This window comes from Chlamydotis macqueenii, chromosome 8 (genome assembly GCF_036417535.1).
Source record: "Chlamydotis macqueenii isolate bChlMac1 chromosome 8, bChlMac1.mat, whole genome shotgun sequence".
NCBI lineage: Eukaryota > Metazoa > Chordata > Aves > Otidiformes > Otididae > Chlamydotis > Chlamydotis macqueenii.
The window spans coordinates 33,478,361-33,502,855 of record NC_141563.1 but is presented as its reverse complement, the minus strand read 5'-3'; the positions used below and the strand labels follow the sequence as shown (position 1 = coordinate 33,502,855).

At 44.3% G+C, this 24,495-nt stretch overlaps 1 protein-coding gene across 1 annotated transcript; it reads left to right on the top strand.

The window, feature by feature from the left end:
- Positions 1–2,724: 2,724 nt before the first annotated feature.
- On the top strand, positions 2,725–20,402 carry C8B (complement C8 beta chain). Its single transcript, XM_086753457.1, has 12 exons — positions 2,725–2,855; positions 4,406–4,559; positions 5,511–5,652; positions 6,670–6,811; positions 9,027–9,159; positions 10,030–10,227; positions 11,826–12,066; positions 14,146–14,274; positions 15,037–15,200; positions 17,500–17,653; positions 18,605–18,673; positions 20,017–20,402. The coding sequence occupies exons 1-12, from the start codon at positions 2,764–2,766 to the stop codon at positions 20,166–20,168; spliced, it is 1,770 nt and encodes a 589-aa protein (XP_086609583.1). The 5' UTR covers positions 2,725–2,763; the 3' UTR covers positions 20,169–20,402.
- Positions 20,403–24,495: the final 4,093 nt, after the last annotated feature.

Below are 24,495 nucleotides of genomic sequence, written 5' to 3'. Positions count from 1 at the left end.
AAGATGTTACTTGGGGTTTCTTATTTGTACGCTTTACCGTATATTTACCACATTATGTTCTTCTCCATTAAAATTGGTGGGTGAGCCTTCTCTTACCTTTGAATGAGCCGGTTGTGTTCTTCTGCAGGAGGAGATGTGTTATGAGTTATGAAGCAGGGAATGAAAAGCTTGTCTCAGAGAGGAAGAAAAAGAAACTCTTTTTGAAAAGTGCACTGATGATACCATAAACAGCTGCTTGCTGGCTCCAGTCTAACGTTTCGCAGGGAGGATCTTTCATCTCTGATGTGTTTCACAGTTTTTCTTTGGACAGGAATTCGCCATTTAAAAAAAAAATTATCTTTGATGAAACTGTACTGTTTTATTTACAGGGAGCAGGGGGTCACAAACTTATGTTGGTGTTGTGAACTCTACAAAGGATGCATTACACTGGAAATCTCGGTGTTCATGGTGGACACTTAGTGAGGCTTCATTTTCAGATGTGATGAAACCCACGTTGAGTGACTTACGGCGTTGTTAGCGCTAAGTGCTTTGGGACTTAAAACAGCTCGGCAGCCAGCCACGGCTATTACAGTCAGCGATGAAGAAGGATCAAGGCTGGGGAAGGAGGACACAGACGGTGTTACAAGGCGACACTCTCACAGATGCATGGACCCACTAAGCCCCAAACTGCAAGGAGGTGGAAAACGAGCTGTGGTTGTTGTGAATTTTACATGTTAAACCTACCTCTAATTAAAGCAGGTTATAAATTATGTAGCAAACCCCATTTTGCTTTTCAGTTCGCTCCGAAAAGTGTGTTAATATGTAGGAAGTTTTGTCTCTTGGGTCCCTGCTGCTGTTTTAACTGAACTTCTTTCTGCTGATGCAGGAGCGCGCATGGTTACCACTGAGGTGTGTGGTGAGAGGCACCGAAACGGAGATGAGCGGCACACAGGGGCAGGTTGCTTTGAGATCTTCACACACCGGGATCACGGTCATGGTTTGCAGTTAAATCTAGAAGGTGCTCTGTGCTTATCATCTTTTACCAGCTTCTCTTTTGCTGCTGTTGAAATACTGGATGTGTTCTGCATTTACCAGCCAGCAAAGGTCCTGAATAGTAAGAGGTCTTTCCTGTAAGTGAGGGATTATTTTTTTTTTCATGCACAAATGATTAACAGCAAAATCAATTGTGTCAGAGGTTAAGCAAGCTGTATTTCACAGGCACATCTTGGGTTTAGTCTGGGGCAGAATCATTTGAAACAAAAAAATAAGGCCAAAAAGCCAAACAAAAAGCTTTGCGCAACCTAAGGCACCGCTCCTAACCCTTTGTTCCCCGTATCTAGATGGCAGTTAATCACCAGCTGTGTGTTCGGTAACTTTGGGTTAAAAACTGGCCATCTGAAATACAATCTTCTCATTCGGAGCCGACTCCTGCAAGGAATCAGTTCATGTGCTTCTCTGTGTTAAATTGTTGTCGTCAAGCTGCCAAACCAGAACGATGCAGCAGCCAGTTGCTTATTTTGCGGAGATACGGCGTTGCGGTTGGAGTAACGCCCTTTGTAAGGGAACTGTGGCACCTTCAGAGGTGTAGGGCCAGGTAAGGACGCTGAGCTTGTCAGGTTTGTTTTGTATTAGTGAATATGATTAATTTTGTATATAGCATCCGTCGTTCCCATAATGAGCAAATCAAAATGTATTTATTCTTCCTGTCATTGAAGCACTCGGAGAGTTAGGCCAGAGTGGGAGACTGCGATGGTTGCACACAGAGCGAGACTGCATCTGTTCAGAGAACTGCTACTTGTTCAGCAAGAGGAAGGGTGGGAGAACATCATGGTATTTGTCATTTTATACAGGGAAACACAGATTCAGAGAACTTTTCTCCTTGAAGGTGCTCATCATAGGTTAAGACTCATTAGGAAAATTAAGGGAAAGACTGTTGTGTCTCAGGAATCAGAGAGCCATGCCTGAAGTGAGAAGTGGCAGGATGTGACATCTGCCTCAACAAAGGACCAAAGAAAAATCCTGCACGGTTTTGAAGATCCTGATCTGCCTTTGAAAGCCTAACTGAACTGATGGGAATCAGCCCTTGGTAAGTTCTCTGCCCCTGTCAGGACCATGTAAGAGAGAGAGTGACTCAACGTAGTAGCTAGAAAACACCAAGATGTTTAATCTGATACCCTGACAGGTGTTGCTTCCATCTGGGCAAGACTTTGGATACATGGAGCAGAGGATGTGGATGGAGGGGCCCAGCCAGGGCTCTGGCTCTGGTCCTTCCCCTGCCCTGGCGAGAGGCAGCAAGGGGCGTTCTGGGGGCGGAAGGCTTTCCCTGAGCCCCAAGATCGGCTGCTTACTCTTTGTGCCTGGCCTTCCTCGGGAAGGCAGACGTGAAAAGCAGGAATAAATAAATGATTTTGCAGTCTACTCTATTCCTAGAAAGCTGACTGTAGTTTACTTATCGCCTTCCTCTTGCCAAGACTGGAGTATATTTCGTTCGTTTAAATATTCATTTTTTCCCTGTTCCCTTGAAAGAAGTGTTACAAATGAAGGCATAAATTGCTTCTGGACGGATCTTTGCTTCCTTCCCACTTGCCTCCAGAAAGCCGTGTACTAACAAATGCAACGTTTACCTTGTGAGTCTGCCAGGTGGTGGGTCATCTGCTGTTTGCAGTGTGGAAAAATGACCCGGTAATTTATCTTTTTCTACTTGAACCATTTTCAAACCTGCCCTCCCGAGTAGACGAAGTGGGAGCGGAGGTGGTTTCGAATCGCCGGCGGTACCTTGGAGCGATGAGCACGGCACACACTGCGTTGGCTCCGTACGCCGTTAAACTGTTGCTGCTTTCTGCTGTGTTCAGCATCCTAACGGCTCGTTGCTTTGGGTAAGCGAACGTTTCTGAAGCCATGTACGTGGGGTGGTATGGTAAAGAGTGAAAATCGGTGTAGGCTCCCTGGTTTTGCTTTATGTGGCACTTAATTGCTGTCTTGAGCAATTTCTGTGTTTCTAGTGAATAGCAAAAGACGTTGTTTTGAAGGTAACGTAGTGCAACGTGTCTGCCTTTGGAAAAGTAATTTTGTTTGATGAATCTGAGACAACAAATTGCTGTGGTCGTGTAATGTGGAATTACGTTTGCGACAGGCAGCCTCCTCCCATGCTAGCTGCCCAACAATGCGCTGAAGAGACAGGGTTTTGTTTTCTTTGAGTACAGAAATGGCAAGAATCTGGCTGATAGTTGTTTCTTTCTCTGATAGCTTAATAGATTTTGCTCTTTTGGAGGACTACAGGCAGTGACTGTAATCTTTCCAATCTAACTGTATTTTTCCACTGTTCTCTGAACTTTGAGCTGTGATTTCATGCCTCAGTGAGCTGATGAGTTTTTGTAATTTCCTTACTCTGTGTGATTTTTAATATGCAGCAATGGGAGCCCCTTGCCAGGCACTAAATCGTACTTAAAGCTTCAGCTGATGCTACTCCTCGTCTTGGTGGAGGAATTGGGAACACTACCGTGGTAGTCTGCTTGTCAAAGTGGGTGTTTAAAGAAACTAGTGGTCAATGTTTTACTAAAGCTTCCCGCTTAGATTAGATGCTGCGAGAAATTGGTCTGGGATGAGGATTTAGTCAGAAACACTGAGTTCTCCAGAAGCGTGGGCAGCATTTTAGCTGTGGCATCGTGGAAACCTTGGAGCAGTTTGCTATGTGAGGGGGTGAGAGACGGGCTGGGGTGAAGAGTAAAGGGGTTCAGGTTCATTGCTGGGATGAAACGGATTAGTGGGTTGTGAACCAAGAACAGAGTCTAAGACTAACGGCTTTGGCCGGCTTGAGAAACAATAGCCTGCTTGGCAAAGGGAGGCACTTAACACCTGGTTTTTCAAAAATGCTGAGTGTACGCCAGCCCTTAGCGTTGCAACTGATGTTTGTCATGGAGGTTTCTGATCTTGCAGCTATTCGTCATGTATGGCAGCAAGGTACCAAAATGCTGCTGTACAGCAGGCAGCAAGGAACAGTGGGACAAGGGCAGCAACTGATGGTGCAGATTTTACTGCTGGCCACTTTGTCAGGTTATTTGGTGGGGCTTGCGCGGCTTGAGATGAAGCCCAGGTTGGTGGGACGTGGGTTGAGTTTCCCATACTGACTAGATCAGGTGTGTGTCCTGCAGTCACCCCTCCTGAGTGCTCTGCAGACTTTCTCTCACGGTGGTGGTGTAGAGGAATGGGCCTACTCCTGGGCATTGAAGAGTGGGCCATGTTTCATGCAGAACTGATGCCTGTATGAAATGAGTACTGAAATCTAGAGGTTGTGTGGAAGATTTGGTGAGGTCTAAGAAGTGTTAGTCCTCTTTGGCCTGTAGTTTTGCACAGTTACAGGCCAAGTTGCTCTACCCTCACAGCTCGGGGGTTTCACATGATGAAGCTCTTGTGTTGTTGAATGCAGTGGTGAAAAGGAGACACTGAACTTCAGCAGCACCAACAAGAGTGCGGCCAACAGCAGGTGGGCCCGGTCCGTGAGCAACCTGCCGCAGCCTCGCGACTGCGTGCTCTCCGCCTGGTCCTCGTGGAGCAATTGTGATCCCTGTCAAAAGAAAAGGGTGAGTGTTTGTGGTCTAGGCATGAAGTCTGAGAAATGGGGAGACAGGACCTCCTCCAAGCCTTGTCTTTTTTGTCCATGGGGTTGGGCAAACAGTGGGGAGCTGCTGAGGAAAGCCCTGTACAGGTGAGGCTGCCAGCTTTTGCAGGCAGGTGGCTTTTAGATCTACAGGTCTTCACCCCCAGTAACTCCAGTGGTTTCCACCATCCCCACTAATGGTCCTCTGTGGGACCTGGAGAGACTCGGTGCCTCTCAGGATTAAGATGCTGCTTCTTGTCTGCCAACGAGCATTTTCTGCCTGAGAAGCCCCATCAACAAAAGTAATGATCCCAATAGTATGAAGAGCAAAATCCCCTTTGCTAGAGGGACCTCTGCTAACAAGCTGGAGAAGCCATTCCTGGGCTTAAGTGGGAATAACCAGTGATGGGAGTTGGGAAGAGTGAAGCTTCATATCAAAGAGTTAATCTTAAAAGCTGGGAAGAAAAGGAGGGCTAGCATATTGGATAGAGTAATTGACTGCTTCACAGCAGTGTTGTGGGCGGAAAAAGTCCCTAATGATATAGAGGGCCATGTAAATACACTGACAGAAAATAACAAGGGATGTCGTTACCAGCACTAATTGAAAGAGAGGAGATGTAACTGCATCCTTCCTTGCTCTTGCAAATGCCCGCACTATCCTGTCAGGCTCATTTTAAAAAACTGTCAAGGAAAAGCAAACTTTCCTTCATCCCTTCCAATCCTCAATCCTTCCTTAGTAAAATTAAAACTATCGCAGATCAGAAACCTTTGAAATGAGGCACGTTACCAGCATCACACTTCTTTGCTGACACTTTTTTTATATGACAGTACCCTTAGATCAGATCTCCCCGATGCAAAGTTTGTTTTTTAACTAGGCAAGCGTGAAATTCACAATTTCTGTACTCTTGAGTCAATATTTTTTATTTCATCACAGTACAGATTTGCCCGCCTGGAACAGCCTTCTCAGTTCAACGGAGATCCGTGCAATTACTCTGACAAAGAAACTGAAGACTGTGTTACAAATAGTCCTTGCAGGAGTAAAGTTAGATGTGAAGGCTTTGTCTGTGCCGTTACAGGTAAGGACTTTGGGAGTCCTTTGGTAGTGAGAAGCAGTGGTGCTCAGGTGGCGTCTCGGACACCACCACGCTGAACTTTCTGCTTCTACAAGAGTTTGCCAGACCAGAGAGATGTCAGGAGTTGATGTGGGTCCATCCATCCTTGCATTGTGTTTGCATCAGTGATTTTGAGTGAGTCTATTAGCAACATCTGTCAATCTAAAGCATGTCTTTAAAATCTCCAAATAGAAAATTAAGACCCAGTTACGAGTGTAAAATCTCCAGCACAAATGGGTCTGACAGCAACAGGAGAACATGTGCTGGGCATCCTTGACACATGCCCAAGGGCGCAGCAGGTTACGATGTTGGTCCTCGTGGCATTTCCCTCCACCCACATCGATGTCTAATTAGTTGGGAACGCTGTAAGCAGCATGAGGAAGCAAGGCAGCAGTTAGCTGTATCCAAAATTTCGTCAGCCTCTGCTTTGCATCTGCACCCTGGCAGCAGAGAGAAAAGTGTGTGGGGAGCAGGGTGCTGGGGCGGGGGGGCAGAAGCCAGCACAGGAGATGGGGCAAAGGAAAGCAACTCTGATCTCTGTGCCCTGTGCTAGTGTTTTGGTGAGACTGAAACACAATAATTCAGTGATTTATGGATATGGGAAGGGGGAAAAAATTACTACAAGGTCTGCTGAACAGTCTCCAGCATGTTTGTTTTCTCAAAAATAACAAATTTTAGCAACAGAAACAGTCTATCCCATTTATACATTTAGTTAGGGATTTCTTTTTTTCTTCTAGGTTGAACAGGGAATTTTTAGGTATTGAAAGTTTTGAGCAAAACTGAGCAGATGGAGTTTGGTGATTAAAAATCTGAGGTTTTCCATGCAGACAGAGCGGAAATATTTTCCAGCAAGTTTTGAACCGTACCCTACAGGAGTCTTATTTTGTTTCTAGACTCTGAGTCAGGGACTGTGATTTTGCAATATTACCAGTAAGCATGATAATAGGTTGGTTTATGAGTAATTTTCACCTTGCATCCTAGGGAGATGCATTACACGGAGGCTGCTTTGTAATGGAGATGATGACTGTGGAGACCAGTCAGATGAAAAAAACTGCAAAAAAGTGTTTAAAAAATGTGACCAGAAGATGGAAGAATACTGGGGAATAGAGAATCTGGCAAAAGGGTAAGTCAGTGACCTTCATGAGATGTTTTCTTACTTAAGGATAAGAATGATCTTAGGTGGCTTCAAACATAAACATTGAACCGAGAAAAGCTGTGGCAATTGCTGTGTCCAGAAGTTAGAATCCAACAGCCTTTGGGGTCCTGATCTAGAGCACAGTAGGAAAATCCTTATTGACTCTGTGAGTCTTTCAGAGAGAGGGGGGTGAGTGAAAGTCCCAGATATACCCAGGAGTACTTGTGCGTCCTGTGGAGATCATCAGCTCAGCTTGCAAATATGTCCTGCCAGAGCCTGTGCGTGCTCTTTGTGTTGCCAAAACCTGGTGAGTGAAGAGGGGAACGTCAACACCAAACATTTCCTTAATATCTACAGGCATTTGTCCTTAAATTAATCAATGGGAGAGATGCGACAGTCCGATTATTTTGCACGGATTAAGTAAAGTTAGACTTTGGGCTAATTCAGTCTGCAGGGACCAGGAATGTCCTGGCCTTTAGGAACCAAGATACTACTTCAAACTGCGCTTCTGAACTAAAACCAAAAGAGGGTTTGTTAAAATCTGAACGTACAGTTATACCACTCTTTATAGAATGACTTAAATCAGCATCTTCGATTGGCTAAAATCTGCACCTGGCTATGGATTTGTATTCTTGCACAGTGTATGAATTTGGGGAAGGGGTCAAAATTTCTTGGATTTCTTCTCCAACGGTGAGAGATGGTGGAATTTTTGCCTTCTGTGTGAGTAGGGTAGAATAAACTTGCTTATTACCAAGCCTCGACTTTTTAGAGATTCAACTCCATGTCTGAATTCATCAAGCTTTTACTGGCTAACACTGTGGCAACTTTCTGTAAGATCAGACTGTGTGAAAATAGTCTTTTCTCATTCTGCAGGGAAAAAAAATGCTTTTTACATTCAAAAAAATGCAAAGAAAAAAAATCATATTGCAAGGAAAAAATTATAATTTCCTCCTTGTTCTCTGGAGATATGGCTGCTGTACATGTCATTGCTAATGCTTTGTACTTCTGAGTTTAATCAAAATTAAAAATAATGTTGGACAATTATAGGAACATGCTTCTCATCTCTTTGAAGCTACAATTGCTCAGTAATTTGCTTTTAGTGGACTTCCCTTCTCTTCAGATTGTTCTAAAATTAGAGTTAATATTTTACAGCTTCAAAGTCATTATCGTGCAAGTCTCTCCCCAAAATAAGGAGAGGCAGATCTAACAGAGGCCTGGAACGCTAACAGGGACACGACACGGACTATTAGCATTTTATCTTTTTTTTGGGGTGAAGTTTCCTGTAATGACTCTTGTTACTATTTGAGTATGAGTTTGTGGAGGTGAGTGCCGTATCCTCAGCTGTGTGTCACGAGGGTGGTGTGAGGGTGTCCTGACTGTGGGCAACAGAAGGGTTTTTAACACAACAGATCCCACCAGCAGCAATAGGAAAAGCAAATAAGCCTGGTTTAATCACCCCATCTAAAAAGGCTGCAGTGCTACATCCTTTCTCAGAGCAGACAGGTTAAGATTAACGTCCGTCATCCACTAAAATCAAAGGGGAACTTCCCAATGACTTCAAGGATTAGTTGAACATTTGCTTCAGTACCTGGATCTTTTTCCCTGACAATTTTCACTCTCATCTACTGACCCCTGGTTGATCCTTGACCAACCCAGCGAAGATTATGACTGATAAACCAGAACAAAGAAATGTGAATTAAAAATGGGTCTGGACGGATGATACGGGTTGGCACACCAGGCATTGAAGATCCCACTGAAAGCTGCTGCACTGCCATGGGCATCTGGAGATGCTTGGGATGAGCAGCCTGGTGGGGCGGGGGTTTGGCTGATCCAGTGTGTTCTGCTCTTCCCAGACAGTTCCAGTAAAGGCTACTCGAGCAGCCAGTGCTGGTGGCTGTAATGGTCTGGTGTCATTCGTAGCTGGGTGGTGAAAATTGCCCTTTGTATTCATCAAAGTGTCAAAATTTGACCCTGTCTTTTGCTTTCTTGTTAGTCAGTTAGGTTTTTCTGGAGCAACTGGGTTGGTTGAACAGTGAAAGAGGCAAAACTTTCTCTGGGGGTTTCAAAAAAAAAAAAAAATAAAAGAAGTATGAAACAAAAAGCCCTCAGCCAAACAAAACAATCTTTTGCCTTTCTCAGCCAAGGCATTTGATGTTCACCTCTAAGTCAATGATAATGTTCTGCTGTTATGCTTCATGTACAGGTTAAATATCTTCACAAACAACTTGGAAGGATTAGTTCTCGATCACAGGTACTATGCTGGGGGATGTTCTTCCCATTATATCATGGACACGAGATTCAGAAAGCCATACAATGTAGAAAGCTATACACCAGAGGTACGTGTCAGATTTGTCTGCAAATAAGCATTCATCCATATATTCTGATAAATTTAGTGCGCAATACTGATAAAGCTTCATTACTAAATAGTTTTATAAAAAATAACAAAATTTGTAAGACCAAATGGGATGAGACTGAATTTAGCCCTACTTCTAGAACGTCATCGTACACGTGGCCTCCATGAGGTTGGATGCATACTCTTGTAACACCCTCCTGCGCTGGAATAGATGGCAATGTTTCCTTGGACCTTGTCATTGCAAAAACTGAGCCTAACCTTCCCAGTGCCATCTGTCCAAGAGGGCTCGAAAGCGACCCAGCGGGCACGGGGAGGTTAATTTTAGACAGAATCGTAGAGTGCCTTGAAAGCCAGGCTGGGAAAGCTGTCCTTGAGCAACAGATGAGGACGTAACCACACACCATGTGCTTTGTGGGACAGCTCACTGCTGTTGTGCATCAAAGCTGTATTTCAAACATTATATATTTGACCTTAATGCCCTTGATGACATAGCGTGATATTTTTGAGTGTTGCCCACTAGGAAACCTTTTCCCTTTAGAATCCTTTAATTGATGTGCTTTAATTTATGCCTGTGTTTAAGATTTCACCTTCTTTGCACAAGATTGACATGTTAAGGAAAAGCCTGAGGTCCTTGCAGTACGGAGGCAGTAGTAGCTTTCCTGCTGCTGTAAATCAGGTATTCTTGAAGTACCAGTGTTAATAATAATGGTGCTTTGCAATTATACAAGGCTTTTCATCTTCAAAGTGCAAGCATTAATTCACAAGTATATTTGTATCCGTGTTCCTTCCCCATGCTTCAGGTATACAACCGCTATGCAGGAAATTAAACATGTTGGTTTTGCTTTCTGTTTAGACCAAAGGCAAATATGAATTCACAATGACTGAATATGACTCCTACTCCAATTATGAAAGCAATGTCCTGAGGGTGAAGGCTTCGCAGTCTAGCTTCAGCTTTGGTATAAAAATACCGATATTTTTTGAACTGGGTTACAGTTCAAACGACAACAGGTTCAAGAAGTTCATTCGAAGGATGAAAAGATTTTCTTCAACTGTAAGCACTGCACCGCTTAATTCTCTGCTATCGCGTTATCTGAATATGCGTGTGTGTTGGTTTGATCCCCGTGATCAGGTCAGCAGCTGTGACCAGGATAAATGAAATCTTTCCTGCTGATTGCATTTTGCAGTTTGCGTTGGCCAAGTGTTTACCAAGGCCGCAACGCCTTCGTTTGTGTTTACATTCACACATCGACCAGGAACCGGGCTGCTTCACCTCCAAAATCAGCCACAACTGAGCACAGTCTGTCCGGTGTCCTGCAGGTGAAACAGCGGCAAATAGGATTTTCTGCAGTTCCAGGGATTTCTGCACCCGTACACATGGCCCAGAAACCAGCCTGCGGTGTGGATGGCTGTTGCCTGTGCGATCGCTGCGGAATAGCATCTCGCACCCGAGGGGCCGTCCCGCTTTTCGGTGGGTTCGGCCGGGCGGGAGCTGTCGCTTCAGTAAATGACAACACAGGCAGCGAAGCCAAGCTGTTCAGCTGTGGGGCGGCCTTGGCAATAACACAGAATGAAAACTGCTAGCGGCCCTTCCATGGGTTTCATTCTGGACTAACACATGCTGTTTTACTTTGGCTGATGCGATCTCTCTGCCGAGTACATCGTTCACCGGATCAGGATACACACCACAAAATAGGGATGGCACAATCACTGCCTTGCTTCTGCAAGGATTTGGTCACAGCTGTGATTCGATGCTTTAATCTGTAACTCCTATGACTCCTTTATAAGATTCAGTCTGAGGTAGTGTGCACCATCATTTTGATTTCTTTTTTTCATCTATTATTGCTGTAAACATACCTAGCTCTTGTTGGTGGCTTAACAGCGCCACTGATCTATGTCTCTCTCCTCTGTATAAAGTGCACTCAGGAATAGCAAAGTATTCCTTGTTGCTATTAAATTTGCTTTTGCCTCCTGCGTGTCTTCCCGTGACAAGATCAGAGGGATATGAGAAGCATTTGCCATAGATATCCATAAAGAAAGCCAATAGTAAGTCTTGATTTTATTATTGAAGCTGCAGAGTTCTATATTGAACCCCCCTCAATGTGCTTGTCCTCCTGGCCCAGACAACCAGACACCAAATCCTTTGGACACGATAAAAGACCTCTTCTCTTCCTGACTTCTATGCCAGAAAGAGGAGACATAATATATGCCCATGAACACATATCTATACAGAGACATATAAATATGTATGTGTGTGTGTGTGCATGTTTGCATTTTCCTTTGCATTTTGGTAATGGCATATTCTGTGGAATACAAATATAAATTTGGATCAGACAGGGAATTACCATTTTACAGATCATGATTTCAGAAGTCAACATTTTTCAGGAGAGAGATTGTGAAAGACGTCACCTAGCCTGTAATACACATCTCTCCCTCTTCCTCCTCCTCCTCTCTCGATAATACTGGTCAGATTCCTGATTTTCAGAAACTTTACCACTAGAAGTTTTGGTTTTGCTAAATTGAAAGATTTCCAAACTGTTAACTTGATAAATCCTGACCAGCATTAATGGTTTAATAGCTAATGACTACAAGTTATCACAAAAGTGACATCCCTCACTTCTGGATTCTCTCGTGTTTCTGCATTTTGTATAGTCCAGCAAATTTATTCACGCCCGTTCCGATCTGGCTGTTGCCGTTTATAAGCTGAAGCCCCGAGCCCTGATGCTGCATTACGAGTTCCTGCAGAGACTCCGTCAGCTCCCGTCGGAGTACAGCTACGGGGAGTACAGAGAGCTCTACAGAGACTACGGGACCCATTACATCACGGAGGCTACCGTCGGTGGCATCTACGAGTACACTTTAGTCATGAACAGCGATGAGCTCCAGAAGGCAGGTATGTGCAGCTGATGGTTGTGAAAAAGCTTTGGGGCCAGCTTTTTGGTGGGAACACCCCTCTGCAGGCACCTAGTGATGGTTCAAGTCTGAGGCTAGAAAAGAGAGATGGTGGAAGAAGGAGTCAACAACATCTCAAAGAAGGCCTGAAGGAAACAGGGGAGTAGAGGTGCTTTGTGGCAGTGAATGCAGAGCCTGGTTTTCAAAGCATGCTCAGCATGGGCTTCGTCTGGCTCTCACGCTGTGGGTGCTGCCAGTTCATAAAAAGGGCCCTGCAGCAAGTGTTTTAGACAACACGTTTTGGAGGCTGACAAGATGTTGAGATGAATGAGAATCGTGTAGCTTCACGCTTTCGTTAGCTTTGAAAACCTTCACCGAAGTTCTTTTTCCATTGCCTTTCAAATGACAGTTTTGAAACACCTTTAGCCTCAAGAGCTTTTCCAGCATGTAGGAAACAGTAAATAATTTGCTGGGTGACTCTCGTGCCTGACATTGCTCTTGCTCTTTGACTCTGGCTTCCTTTTTTTGCGAGAAATGATGATTGTTGTGTAGGATAGAGCGAGCCGTGTGACATTAATCAATAGCTGCACTCTCTTATTTATTCATTGGCATGGGAGTGAGTAACTACCTTCGCTGTCTATTTGTGAAAGCATTTAGTGGACTCTGCCGTGTGTGATGCTCCGTCTGTTTGCTCTTCTGCTGTCTAGGAGGTTGCTTATCCTGTAGTCAGACAGAGCCCAGAGGGACAGAATTTAGATTCAGATTTCAGATATTCAAAACGTTAGCACTGCCCAGTTTCTCAGATGTCGGTGTGGGCCCATCACAAGCCACATTTGTTTGAACTAATGTGTAGTGTTCCTTGCATCAAAATGCTGCCTGACGGTGTCTGCTGGTGAGATCAGGATCCTGCAGTAGCACCAACATTTTCACACTATCCCAAGTGCTGAGCCTGGGCTGTAAGTTCTCACAGGGTTTTGGTAGGTCCAGTCTGAGAATTCAGGTTTTTCTCTTCAAACCCATCATTATGCTTGTACTGTCTGTGCTGGAAATCAAGTCTTCTTTTGCAGATCCAGTAACATAAAATCTGATATGCCAGATGTGTCTGTGGTTCATAATTTGGTATTTTCTGTGAGAAAGATGGCAGTAGGCTGACAGGTCTGGATTGTACAGCCAGGTGCTGTACAAGGATGTCACAAAATAGTTTTTCCTGCCTTCAAGTGCTTGTGGACTGTCAACATTACTGGGGCCATCCTGTGTCAACCCAAAACTCAGTGCATCCTATTTTCTGATCTGGAAACTGGCCAATATTAGATGTATGAGAAGAGCATGAGAACAGGACAGCCATACAGTGACACTTGTATTCTGAGCTCATGTAAGCATTTGTATCATCAAGACATGAGTTTAACTAAAAAAAGGTAAAGAATTGAGGGAAACGTGGGGGATTAAGACAAAAAAGTGGAGAAAGAAGAGAGATACCCAAGTGTCATATCAGGTGTTTCGTGATAACTGGGTAAATACCCTTGAGTGTCAGGACAGCAAGGAGTTTGGAGAAGAACATATGAAGGATTTGCAGATTTTTAGGGCTAATTCTTATACGCCAGGAAAAAAAAATTATAGTAGAGCTTCATGGAGAAATTTCCATGAAACAATTAGGGCTCTTCTGGCAGCAAAGAACTGAAGATGTGAGCTAGCAAAGGGAGGAGAAGCGACTTCATCTGTTGCTCTTAAAAAGCCTGGCTCCTGACGATGGGGATGGGCGGTGGGTAATCCTTTGCCAAAGACATTTGGCATTTAAGCCACAGGCCAGCTCCCACCTGTTGCATCACTGCATAACCCAGTACAGCTGGGTTGATCATTAAAAGCCTCTTACAGCTTTTACGTTGCATTTGCACTTTGTCCCAGAGTTCTGTAAAATGCAGAGATTACATTTCATATAGATCTGTTACATATCCAAAAAAAAAAGGCTTCTTCACCTCATCTCCTTTTGTTCCCAAAGCAAAAATACTTATCAGCTCACATTTTCTGTGTGTATGGACATAAAGCATATTAAAACACTGCCAATTTTTGGTGTGTATTTAAGGTTATTCTCTGAGCGACGTCCAGAAATGTGCACAGTATGGCTTTGGCATTGGTGCCACTATTAAGGGTGTCTCTGTGAAGCTTGGAATAACTGAAGCCAGCTGTGAATCCCTGTTAAAAGAGGTGGGAGGTAAGCATGAAACATTTCTGCCATTTAATTTCTAGCCTTTGTCATAGTGAAAATAAGATTTTGAGATCTTGCCTGCCTGAAATATTTCCCCCCTCCCTCACCGCCACTTTTGAGTCTGCTGGCTAGCCCCAGCCAAGCTTAACAGAGGTGTAGGTGTCTCAAAGCTTGTGTTTTTGCAAGATTTTCTTTCCTGAGTAGGGAAGAAATTTCTGCTTAGTGTCTGAGGGAAGAGCAGGGACAGATCAACCATTCCCCACCTGGCTGGTGCTGTGTTACTAATACACCCGCCTCTCAGCAGAGCAGCCCAGCATGCCACTTTTTGCACCCAAAAAAAAGCCGGAATGGGGAAAGCAGGGAGGTAACGGTGGTGTGGGAGCATCAGGGGACACAGGGGAAGCTGGGGCTGTTGCAGTGGGAGGTGGGTGCACCCGAGGACATGCGGAGGAGAACAGGCGACATTCATGGTGGTGAGGAGCTTTGGGATGTGGAAGGATTTGCGAGCTTATAACCATAGGGAAGAAATTTAGGAGGAGAGGTGTAGGGTGCGGGAGAGGAGAATGGGGTATTGCTGCAAGGGAGCAGGAGGGGGATCAGACATGCAGCATAGGAAACCTGGCTTCGGGTGCAAAACACTTGTGGCCTTTTCACTTTGCCCTCTCAGCATCATATACAGAGGTGTTTTGCTGTGAGCTTGTACCTCAAGTGCCATCCACAAAGACATGCCTGAGAAAAGTTGGCCACTTTCTGAATGCATTTTTGCAGACAGCACCTCCAAAAAACAGTACGTGAAAGATTTCATTGTCCTCGTTCGTGGCGGAGCCAGTGAATACATTGCCACGCTGGCTTACAGAGACCTGCCGACCGCTGCGCTGATGCAGGAGTGGGGAGATGCTGTACAGTACAACCCTGAGATCATAAAGCTGAAGGTACTGTATCCATCGCTTCATCCAGCCTCACTTAGCTGAGTGCCTGGAGAACTCTGGGTTTAAATAAACAGGATTTAAAAAAAAAAAAACAGGGAAATTCCTAGGGCAAATAATAGACCTGTATTGTGCAACATGGTTTCTCTAAGACTGAATATTCAGAAAATCAAAGGTGTGATGTGTTGAAGAGTGATGTGGTTGGAAGTCCATTAATTAAACAACTTTTATTCTTCTAACATGGCTGTGCAGATGTGATTGCTTGCTGCGTACTAAGCAACTCAGACAACCACTTTCTGGTTTACCAGTATGTCACTTATCAAAAATATACCTGGCAGCATGTATTTTTAAGGACTTTTTTTTTTTCCTTTAAAATTCTCTTGTCTTCCATGAGCACCAGTGACTGATTAGCAACAGTTCTCTCTGGTTCAGAAGGTCAGGTAGTTCACCATCCATGCCTGGATGTTTGTGGAGCAGAGCTAAACCTTGAAAATCGGAGTTAGTTTTTGAAGACTAGAAGTTTTTTTGTCCTCAAGAGTTTTAGAAATGCAAGGCACTGTGAAAGTAAAAAGCGAGAAGTATGTAGTAATTCTGCCTCGTCATTTTTAAAGGGAAAATAAGTTCACTCTGAGTGAACAGTACAAAGATGCACGAGAACATCCTTTTAAACGGGAGTGTGGACTGGTGGTGGTGGAAGTTGATTTTATTACTGAGTAATTGGCTTTCATTTTAAACCTCAATTTTAGGCAAAAATATTTATGTTTGTAAAAGGTGTTTGTTTCTCATTGAAAATTCTGACTTTTCATTAAAAAAAAAAAAACTTCAATTCTAAAAAAATAAGAAGCAAAGCAAAAATCAGTAATTTGGAAATACAGCCAGTGCCTGTCCGGCGCTTGCTGCAGCGGAGGTGGCTTTCCCAAGCCCCCGGTGTGCTGTGGACAGACCTTCCAGAAATGCACTGGGAGGTCTCTGGGCAGGAGAACAGCATCAATGCAACCCCCTGCACTTAGATCCCGTGTATAGAAAACTCTCCCACAAGAAACTGCGCCGTTCTTTGTCTTGCCTGGCATTGGTGACCAGGTTGCCCGGTGAAAAACCCCAGAGGGATGTAATTTGGATTTGGTATCTGTAATCCTTCATTTCCATACCAATATCCCTGTGGGGCTTGAAGATCAAAAGTACCAGCAGAGTGTGACTAAATGTCAGCCCAAGAATGCTTAGTTAGGGAAAACTAAAGCAAATCAGTTCATAAATCATCTGCTGAAGGGAGCTGGCAGGTCACTCGTAGTGTATTTCCTCATTTGTATGATCTGAATTCAAAAAGCAAAGTATGGATCACAGATAATTGATGAAGAGTGGATGTACAGCAGCAGGAAATGAGCATTTTTTTTTTTAATTGAAACGGTCTTCTATTTCTTGTAGCTTGAGCCTGTGATAGCTGTAGGGTGATCTTTCATGCTTACTGTATCGCCGTGGCCTGTGTGGCAGGCATCTCTATAGCAGGGATGGGAATTGGAGATGGATCCTCTGATGACACACGCCCATAGCGTCCTGCTAGCATTAGTGGGTGCCTGGCGATATTGAGACCACACTTTAAATTTTGCTTATTTTCAGGAAAATAAATAAATAAATAAATGAGCAGGCCAAAGTCTCCTTGGTCCATACTGCACGTTCCCTGTGCTGTCCCTTATCTTCTCCCACCGACCCCATGTGCGGAGTTTGCAGATGAAGATCACAATCCCCTCTCTTCAGAAGGCGGTGGAAACCCTTATCTTGGCTTCATAAAGATAGAGGTCAGCCTTGAAACGCAGAAGTGGTTAAGCTGAATGTGCGAATGTGAATGCCCATGACCGCGTGTCTCTGGCTGCGCTGTGCGGCTGCCGAGGAGGGAAGGAGATTTTTTGTGGATGGGTCTTGGGACTCCTTTTAAAGTCAGAGTAACAGAGCACTCAGGAAATGTAAGTTTGAGCAAATCCAGTCTAAAAATGTCAACATTAGGAAAATGGATGAGAAAGGATTTAATAAAATTTCTGTGGCGCTTTGCCCGTTTGTCAACTAACTGTACAATCGTTGTATTTTATTGTGCATTTGCAACTGCTTTGCTGTTGTAAACCAAAGGGAGGACCCCTGTAACTAGCCCTGGCATCACCACCTTGTTGACAAGGTTTAAGGCAATATTAACGGGAAACACGGAGCCCGTACCACGAGGCCTTCATTTCCCTCTCCAGCTGCACCCCTGCCAAGCCCTGCAATGCTCACACCGTCTTGAACTTGGAAACAAACGCCGTTTCTTCTCTCTCTTTAGGCAGAGCCGCTCTATCAGCTGGTGACTCCAACAGATTTTGCTAATGCAATGGCAATAAAAGAAAACCTGCAACAGGCTCTTGAGGAGTTTCAGCTGGAGACCAGTTCTTGTCGCTGTGCTCCGTGCCACGGCAATGGGATCCCCTTTCTGCAAGGTAGAAGGATTTCGCACCTCTAGGAATTTGGGGGGAGTGAGGAAGCTTGGCAAGTAATCTGCTCTTTAGTTTCTCCTGTCATTTCTCTTTCAAGTAATTAAATTTTTTTTTTAAGTTATTCTGTTTGTAGAGTGCCACCAGTAAGTAAAGACAGTGAAGTCAAAGGATGAGCCTTGTTAATGGGAGTGACCATCTGTATCAGTTTTGTGGAAGAATTTGTTCCATCTCAATTATGCATTAAAAAAAAAAAAAGACATTTTTAAGTTTCCTCCTTTGCTTTTAAGATTGCTTCCATCCTCCTAGAGAAGTGACTACTGTCTCAGCATTAATTAGTGTTTGTAGAAGTGTTCTGAAGATGAAAAGCACCATGTAAGTGCCAAGCACAGTTATCACTGTCACCTCCTCCCGTTTCTAAAAGAAGCTGTCCTCCTTTGTAAGCAGGCTGTGATTTAAAAATGAAGGGGAAAAATAATCAAATCGAATTAAAATCGCACTACCTAAACAGAGATATCTGGTGTGATGAGAGCTTCTAACAAAGGGACCATTTTGTCAAGTGCCTCATTCCAATCTGCTTTTGCTGAAGTCCTGATGAGAGTCGTTATCATCTAAATGTATCTAACGCAGAAACCATCATTTCAGGTACCAGCTAGTTGATTGTAGCACTTTAAGGATTCATCTCATGATTACCTTTGTTTAAATAACTTTTTAGGAGCTGAGTCGGGTTAGCATTTCGTTTAGGATCTTCTCAACAAGAGGTTTTAAATGACCGATATTTTCCTGAGTGGGAGCTCTCCTCCCAGGCCCTTCCGTGACATGCACACCGCCGTCCTGGGCAACCAGTTTGGGGCGACGCGGACTTTTCCTCTGGTGCAAAGCCTGGCTAGGATGCTAGGTGTCCGCAGGGAAATACGGCTTGAAGTCTCTAATCCCACCGTCTCCGCTTACTTTCAGGAACCGAGTGCAAGTGCTTGTGTCCCCTTGGCTACAGCGGCACTGCCTGTGAGATCAGCGAGAGGAAAGGTGAGAGGGGTCCCAAGCCCGAGGGGACAGTCCCAGCAGTGTTTCAGAGTGTCTGGGGATGCTGGGTGATGGACGAGGAGTAACACCCGCTGCTGGCTGTCCCCCTCTGCTCAGCCTGGTGCACAAGGGGTCCTGCAGAGGTGACAGATACACTTTGCCTTCCTCCTTCTGAATTTCCTTTTTTCCCTTTGATACAGCCAGCATGTTGCAAACTATTTTCCCTCTGACATACTACCATTTTTAATGGTAGTTTTAATCTTAAAATCTTATTATGACGTTTTGAAGCACTTACTAATGCTTCTTGGTCACTTTATATCGCTGCTGGCTCTTGAATGATGTTCTTAACTCTTTCTAGTTTGGGATGATCTGTGAATTTAATAATTTTGTTTACTTCTTCCAGTTCATTAATTTAGATGCTAAATAATACCAGATCTCAGGCACCCAGCCCTCTGGCACCATCCCACAATTTGATGCACTGCGTTTATCATGGTGCTTTGTTTACAGTCTTTTATCCGATTCTCATTCTGCATGACTGTGTTTTAACTAAGCCAGGCTGAAATATGTTTTAAGCCAAGATTTCACCAAGCAGAAGCTCAATTTTGTAAGTGTTTCTAAGGAAGTCCATGGAGCCTTAAACTGTGGAGTCACTTACACCTTTTTCCAGTCTGCTTACTGCACGCCTGATCGCATCCGGCCCTCCCAAAGACTCACATCCATCCACTTGTAAACATGTACCTTCCTTTCCCAATACCCTTTGCTCCTTTTCTGTATTGCCTCCGTGTTCGGCTCCGTGATTCTCAGGATTTTGAATTCATGTCACTCACGTGCTCAGAGTCCAGAAGAAACAGTGTAATAGGAAAAGCAGTGGATAGAAAGCTGAATATTCAAGCTGTTTTTCATTGAAGAAGAACATGGTTGGACTAGATGACCTTTGAAGGTCCCTTCCAACCCTAACCATTCTGTGATTCTGTGATTCTATGAACATTTCCCCTCGCACCTCAAAATGTGGCTGACACGAGTTTAGCTGCTGTTTTTCTTACCTAGGCTTGAACTAAGTCAGAGAGAGAAACGCCCTACAAGCAAAGATAGAGCTAAATGATTTTTTTTTTCCTTGTCCTTGCTGTGTAAAGTGTAGTTTGAACAAACACCAGAAATGCTGAATAGAGAATGAACATCTTTAAAACAGTCACTCATTAATGACTCAAGTATATTGTTAGTGGTGTGGAGAGAGACAGAGCTGTGCGTATTTAAATACAATTCATGGAAGCTGACAGCTCTTCCATGGAAAGAGCTGCTTCATTCTGACAGTCCTTTCTGGCTTTGTTGTTTGGTTTTTTTTCCAGATGCTGCTGTTAATGGAAACTGGGGTTGCTGGGCCAGCTGGTCTCCATGTTCAGGAGGTCAACGAACGAGGAGACGACAGTGCAACAACCCTGCACCGCAAAATGGTGGTTCGTCATGCTCAGGGCCGGATACTGAGGCGGTTACTTGCTAAAGAGAATCATGAGGAACTTACACAAAACTGTTGAGCAGTCTGTGAACAGAGTGGGAAGGGGTTACCTGACTGGCCTGTTGAGTTGGCCTCACTCTCCTGATGGGTCTCATCCACATGCGTGGAAGTTGGAAACATTTCAGAAGGCAATGGGAGCTGCGGTGTGTTACGAATCACACCTTCGGACATGCTTTGCAGTTGTCCATTAAATGGATTAAATGTGCTTACTGTTCTTAATGTTTTGACTTTTTTCTGTCTTTGTTGCAATGGGCTGACTGAGACAAGCTTTATCTCCTGCCTTATTTGGGAGCTGTCTTTTTTGGGAGATTTTAAATTTTACTGTCTTGTTTGTGAAGGTTCCTTTGAGATAAGAAAAGACTGTTTGATCTTACGTGCACCAGAATGTGCACTAATATGCAGCTTCTGTGAAGACAGCTGTGTCATGTGGAGCAAAATACGGCATATTAAAGTTTAAATCTCAGTGAGCACAGTAGTATCTCATGACATTTAAAGCCGCTGTGCCTCACTGCCCCGGTTTCCCAATTTATTGTATTTAACTTAAATTGTCTGTCATATTAGAAATTGTCTTGAAGGAGAGAAAACCGAATTGTGAAGACAATGGTGACACCAAAGCATTGTTAGCCTGTATAGTGGTTGTACTCCTACCGCAGTGATGAGCTTCTTCGAGTGCATTTGTGAGGTAGAACAGATACACTGAGAATATCAGATGCAGATACACCGATGCTCTGGTTCCTTGGGAAGGGGAGGGAAGGACAGAGGGATGCTACTGGGATGGGGAATTGGAAAGCAGCTGCTGCTCCTTCTGCTGCTTGGGGATATTGGAAGGCAGGAGAGATGGCTACACTTGCAGAGGAGGCTGAACCTCCTGCACCCTGAGCAGGGGCTGTCTCTCCAGGATGCCAGGACCCTCCACTGGAGCAGGACGAGCAGCCAGCTTTTCTGTACCTCTTTGGCATGAGCAGAATAAACGGAACATTTTGGAAGAAGCATCTTTGCGCATCCCCTGAGGTCTTCTGCAGTAGGACATCTGAGGTGGAGAGAGCTAGGGAAAAAGCCAAAGCAAAATGAATGACTTGCGCTTTCTTCCCGTCCCTGGAGCCATGCATTTTAATCCAGGTCAAACAAAAGAGGAACTTGTAATATTGTGCATCGTTTCATGATTGACCTGAGCGGGATTGTTCCAGGGACTTGGCTCCTACAGCTTCGTTGGTGGTTAATGATTTTTCCAAAGACATTTGGTGGGGTGTGCTGTAAAACAACCAGCAATAGCTTTGCTCTGGGAAAAAGGTTCCACTCATGCAAAGTTGTTCGTAAGTGTTGTGAGTCTTCTAACATCTGCAAGGTCAAACATTCTTCCGAGGGTTTTTAGCAATGCTGGTGACGATGGGTTGGTATCACCAGTTTCTCTCCTTTCAGACTGACGTTGTCTGAATGTAATTCTTGTAAGAACAACTCAGGCTCTCTGACATCTGAACAATGGAACATGCATTTAGTTGTAGCCTTCATGCCGCCTCCACACTTATCGACAAGGTTTCTGTGACAGCTTTAAGAAAGGAAGAGCACATTGCATATGTAAAAGAAGAGAGCTCTGTACTCATTATGGGCTTTGTAATTGAGCTGCCAGCCCAAAACATCTCCGTTGTGTACTGTGTAACTGTGATATCTTTTGTCTGATAGAAATTTGCCAAGAGGTTCATTTAGGATCATGGTCAAAGAGGTCATAGCATATAATAGTAGAAGTTCTGCAGCAGAGGACTCTGCTCACGGTTTGTGGGTGCCCTGAGGATGTGTACTGCAGTGCGATTGCCTGCCGTTCTTGGGAAGCATTGATGTAATCTGATTAAGGAACTTTCTCAGATGGGTCGAGTGGCTTTTGTAAATTTGACCACCTTTCCTGATGATCAGGCTGGAGGGAGCACTCTGACACATAGCCACGGTGTGTCTATCCACTGCTGCGGCAAGCAGAGCCAGATGTAGCAACCTGAATTCGGACTGCTGTTCCCGGATCAGAAAACCCCGTGTTTTTTGAAGTGGCAGTGCCTTGGCTTGGATATTTGTGGGTTTTTTTCTGGAGAAATAGAGGAGAGTTTTGACAATCTTAAAGATCAATGGGACAGTCTAACTGAAGTATGATTTCTGAAGTGGTTGAATATTGAGCGTATAGGCTTAGAAGCCTCCCATAAAGAACATAACTTTATCTTGTCCTTGTGATTTTGTGCTTTGATTTAACTAACTAATGATTTATTATGAGCTGGAGGGTGATAAAAAATACTACGCTGAAGCTTTTATTATTTCATTTTGATACGCATTAAATTTTGGTACTGTCTTCACTGGTGTTTCTAACTTAAACTTTCTGTGTAAGTTTAGATTAATAACCCGCGTATGAAAACTCGCGGGGGCTGCAGGCACGGTGTGTGCACGCGCAGATTCCCCGTTTCTCTGGTTGAGGCACTTGTCTCAATGGGCTTTACTACATCCCGTGTTGTATTTTCACAAGCAGTTTGCTTGTGAAAAAAAAATGAACTCAGCAAACTTGGAGAAGCTGTATTTTCTCCACCTCCTTGCTTGAAGACATTGCTGCTGTGCTGTGTGCTGAATCAATCCTAGGAAGCTCCCAAAGGGTATTTTAGGTGAGTTGTAATTGTCACATCCAGCTTTCCCAGGACAAAAGCAACCTGACTCTTGCAGCCCCTAACATCTCCATCAGAAGTGGGTAAAGCAGATGGCTTTCCAGCCTGGATTCATTTGCTCCTTGTCTTTTCATGTCACGCAGACACTTTACGTTTCCCCATGGGCCTCCAGCGTGGTCTAAGCTGTGGCTGGGGACTTGCAAACACTGCGGTAGTTGTTGTATTGCTAAATTACTTTACCGTGCTCCTGTTTCTCCCACTATCAGATGGATATAGTTGTTCCTCCCCAGGCTCTCTCCCAGATGGAGAGACCAGCCAGTCCAGGCAGAGGTCATAGCAGTCCCGGGATTTCCAACTCCTGATTCTTCTGCCTTGGTGGCTGAAGAGCCCAGTGAGCACCCAATTGCCAGATTTCAGATCAAACTGTGCCTGCAGATTTGTCTGCCTTTTATATTCTATTTTAACACTCTCCTGCTTCTATAAATCAACAAAACTAGAGATGAAGATATTAATTACTACCATTATGAACATTTTTTTTTCTTATTTGTAGTCCCGCAGTGTTGGGCGTGGTACAGCAGCACAACAAACGCTGGTCCCTCCCCAAACTCTCCAGAATCTGATGTTCCTTTTGTTTCAGGTTTTTGGGGGTAGGATGAAATATTCAGTATCTTCCTGTGCCCCTGCACTATGCTGCGTTAAAAGGAAGGCAATAATTTTTGAGCCGCACCCGGTGGGGAATTTTTTGCAGGCTCAGAGGGACGCAGGCGTTTGGGCAGTCAGCGTGACATTGACCCCGCGGCGGAAAACAGCTCCGTCTCAAGCGCTGCCCTTATCTCCTCTTCTGTTCGCTGGTTATCTGGAGTCTGCACCTTGCGACCTCAGGTGTATTGTCATCCATCATTTGCTATTTTCTTCCGCGTACTGGTTCCTCTCTGCCCTTCCTTTGTTAATAACCCGGTTTGCCTATATCCATAAAAATATCTGATTGTGATACCATTTATCCAAAGCACCATACATCCATCATGTGCTCGTGAGAGAGATAAACAAGGTCTCCTGGGAAATATGCCGCAAGAAATATATAGGATAAATAACTATATCAAATATATGTCAGTGTGCAAGGGGGGAAAATCCATTCATTAAAGCCAGAGTGGAACTGCAGTGTTTTATTGTAGCCTCTAAGCTTTTAGTTTAAGTAAGAAACGTACGTTTTTGCTGCTTATCTCATCTAGCACAACTCTCACGCTGGCCACTTCAGCATGAGATATATTAGCTTCTTTGACTGGCATTGTAAATGTGTAATTGCTCGTAATCTGTTTTTTCCAGACCTTACAGGCAGCTTCTTCCTTTCTTTTGACTTCAGCTTCGCTGCTCCTGAGTTTCAGCCGCATGGATGCCTGAGCCCTGGATGCGGCAGGGGGCTGGAGTGGGAGGAGAGGGGCTGCTCCCAAGCTGCCTTTGGCATTTGGAGGAAACCCTTGGGTTTGTATTTCATTGCCCTGGGTTGCGAGGTGAATGATGAGCTCTGCCCCACATGTTTCCTCTCTTCCATCTCTATACTCCAACACCGCGGTGTTCAAAGTGGAGAATGAACAACTGCAGGCAAATATCAGATTTTTGCTCTTGTTTATATGTGGTTCATGATGGTATTTCACACGCCACTTCTTTAATCACTTAGATTT

Excerpts from the sequence above, each read along its gene's own strand:
- C8B (XM_086753457.1), top strand. The coding sequence starts at position 2,764 with ATGAGCACGGCACACACTGCGTTGGCTCCGTACGCCGTTAAACTGTTG. Across the intron at positions 15,201-17,499 it reads CTGAGATCATAAAGCTGAAG|GCAGAGCCGCTCTATCAGCT; the intron begins GTACTGTATCCA and ends CTCTCTCTTTAG. Across the intron at positions 18,674-20,016 it reads TGAGATCAGCGAGAGGAAAG|ATGCTGCTGTTAATGGAAAC; the intron begins GTGAGAGGGGTC and ends TTTTTTTTCCAG.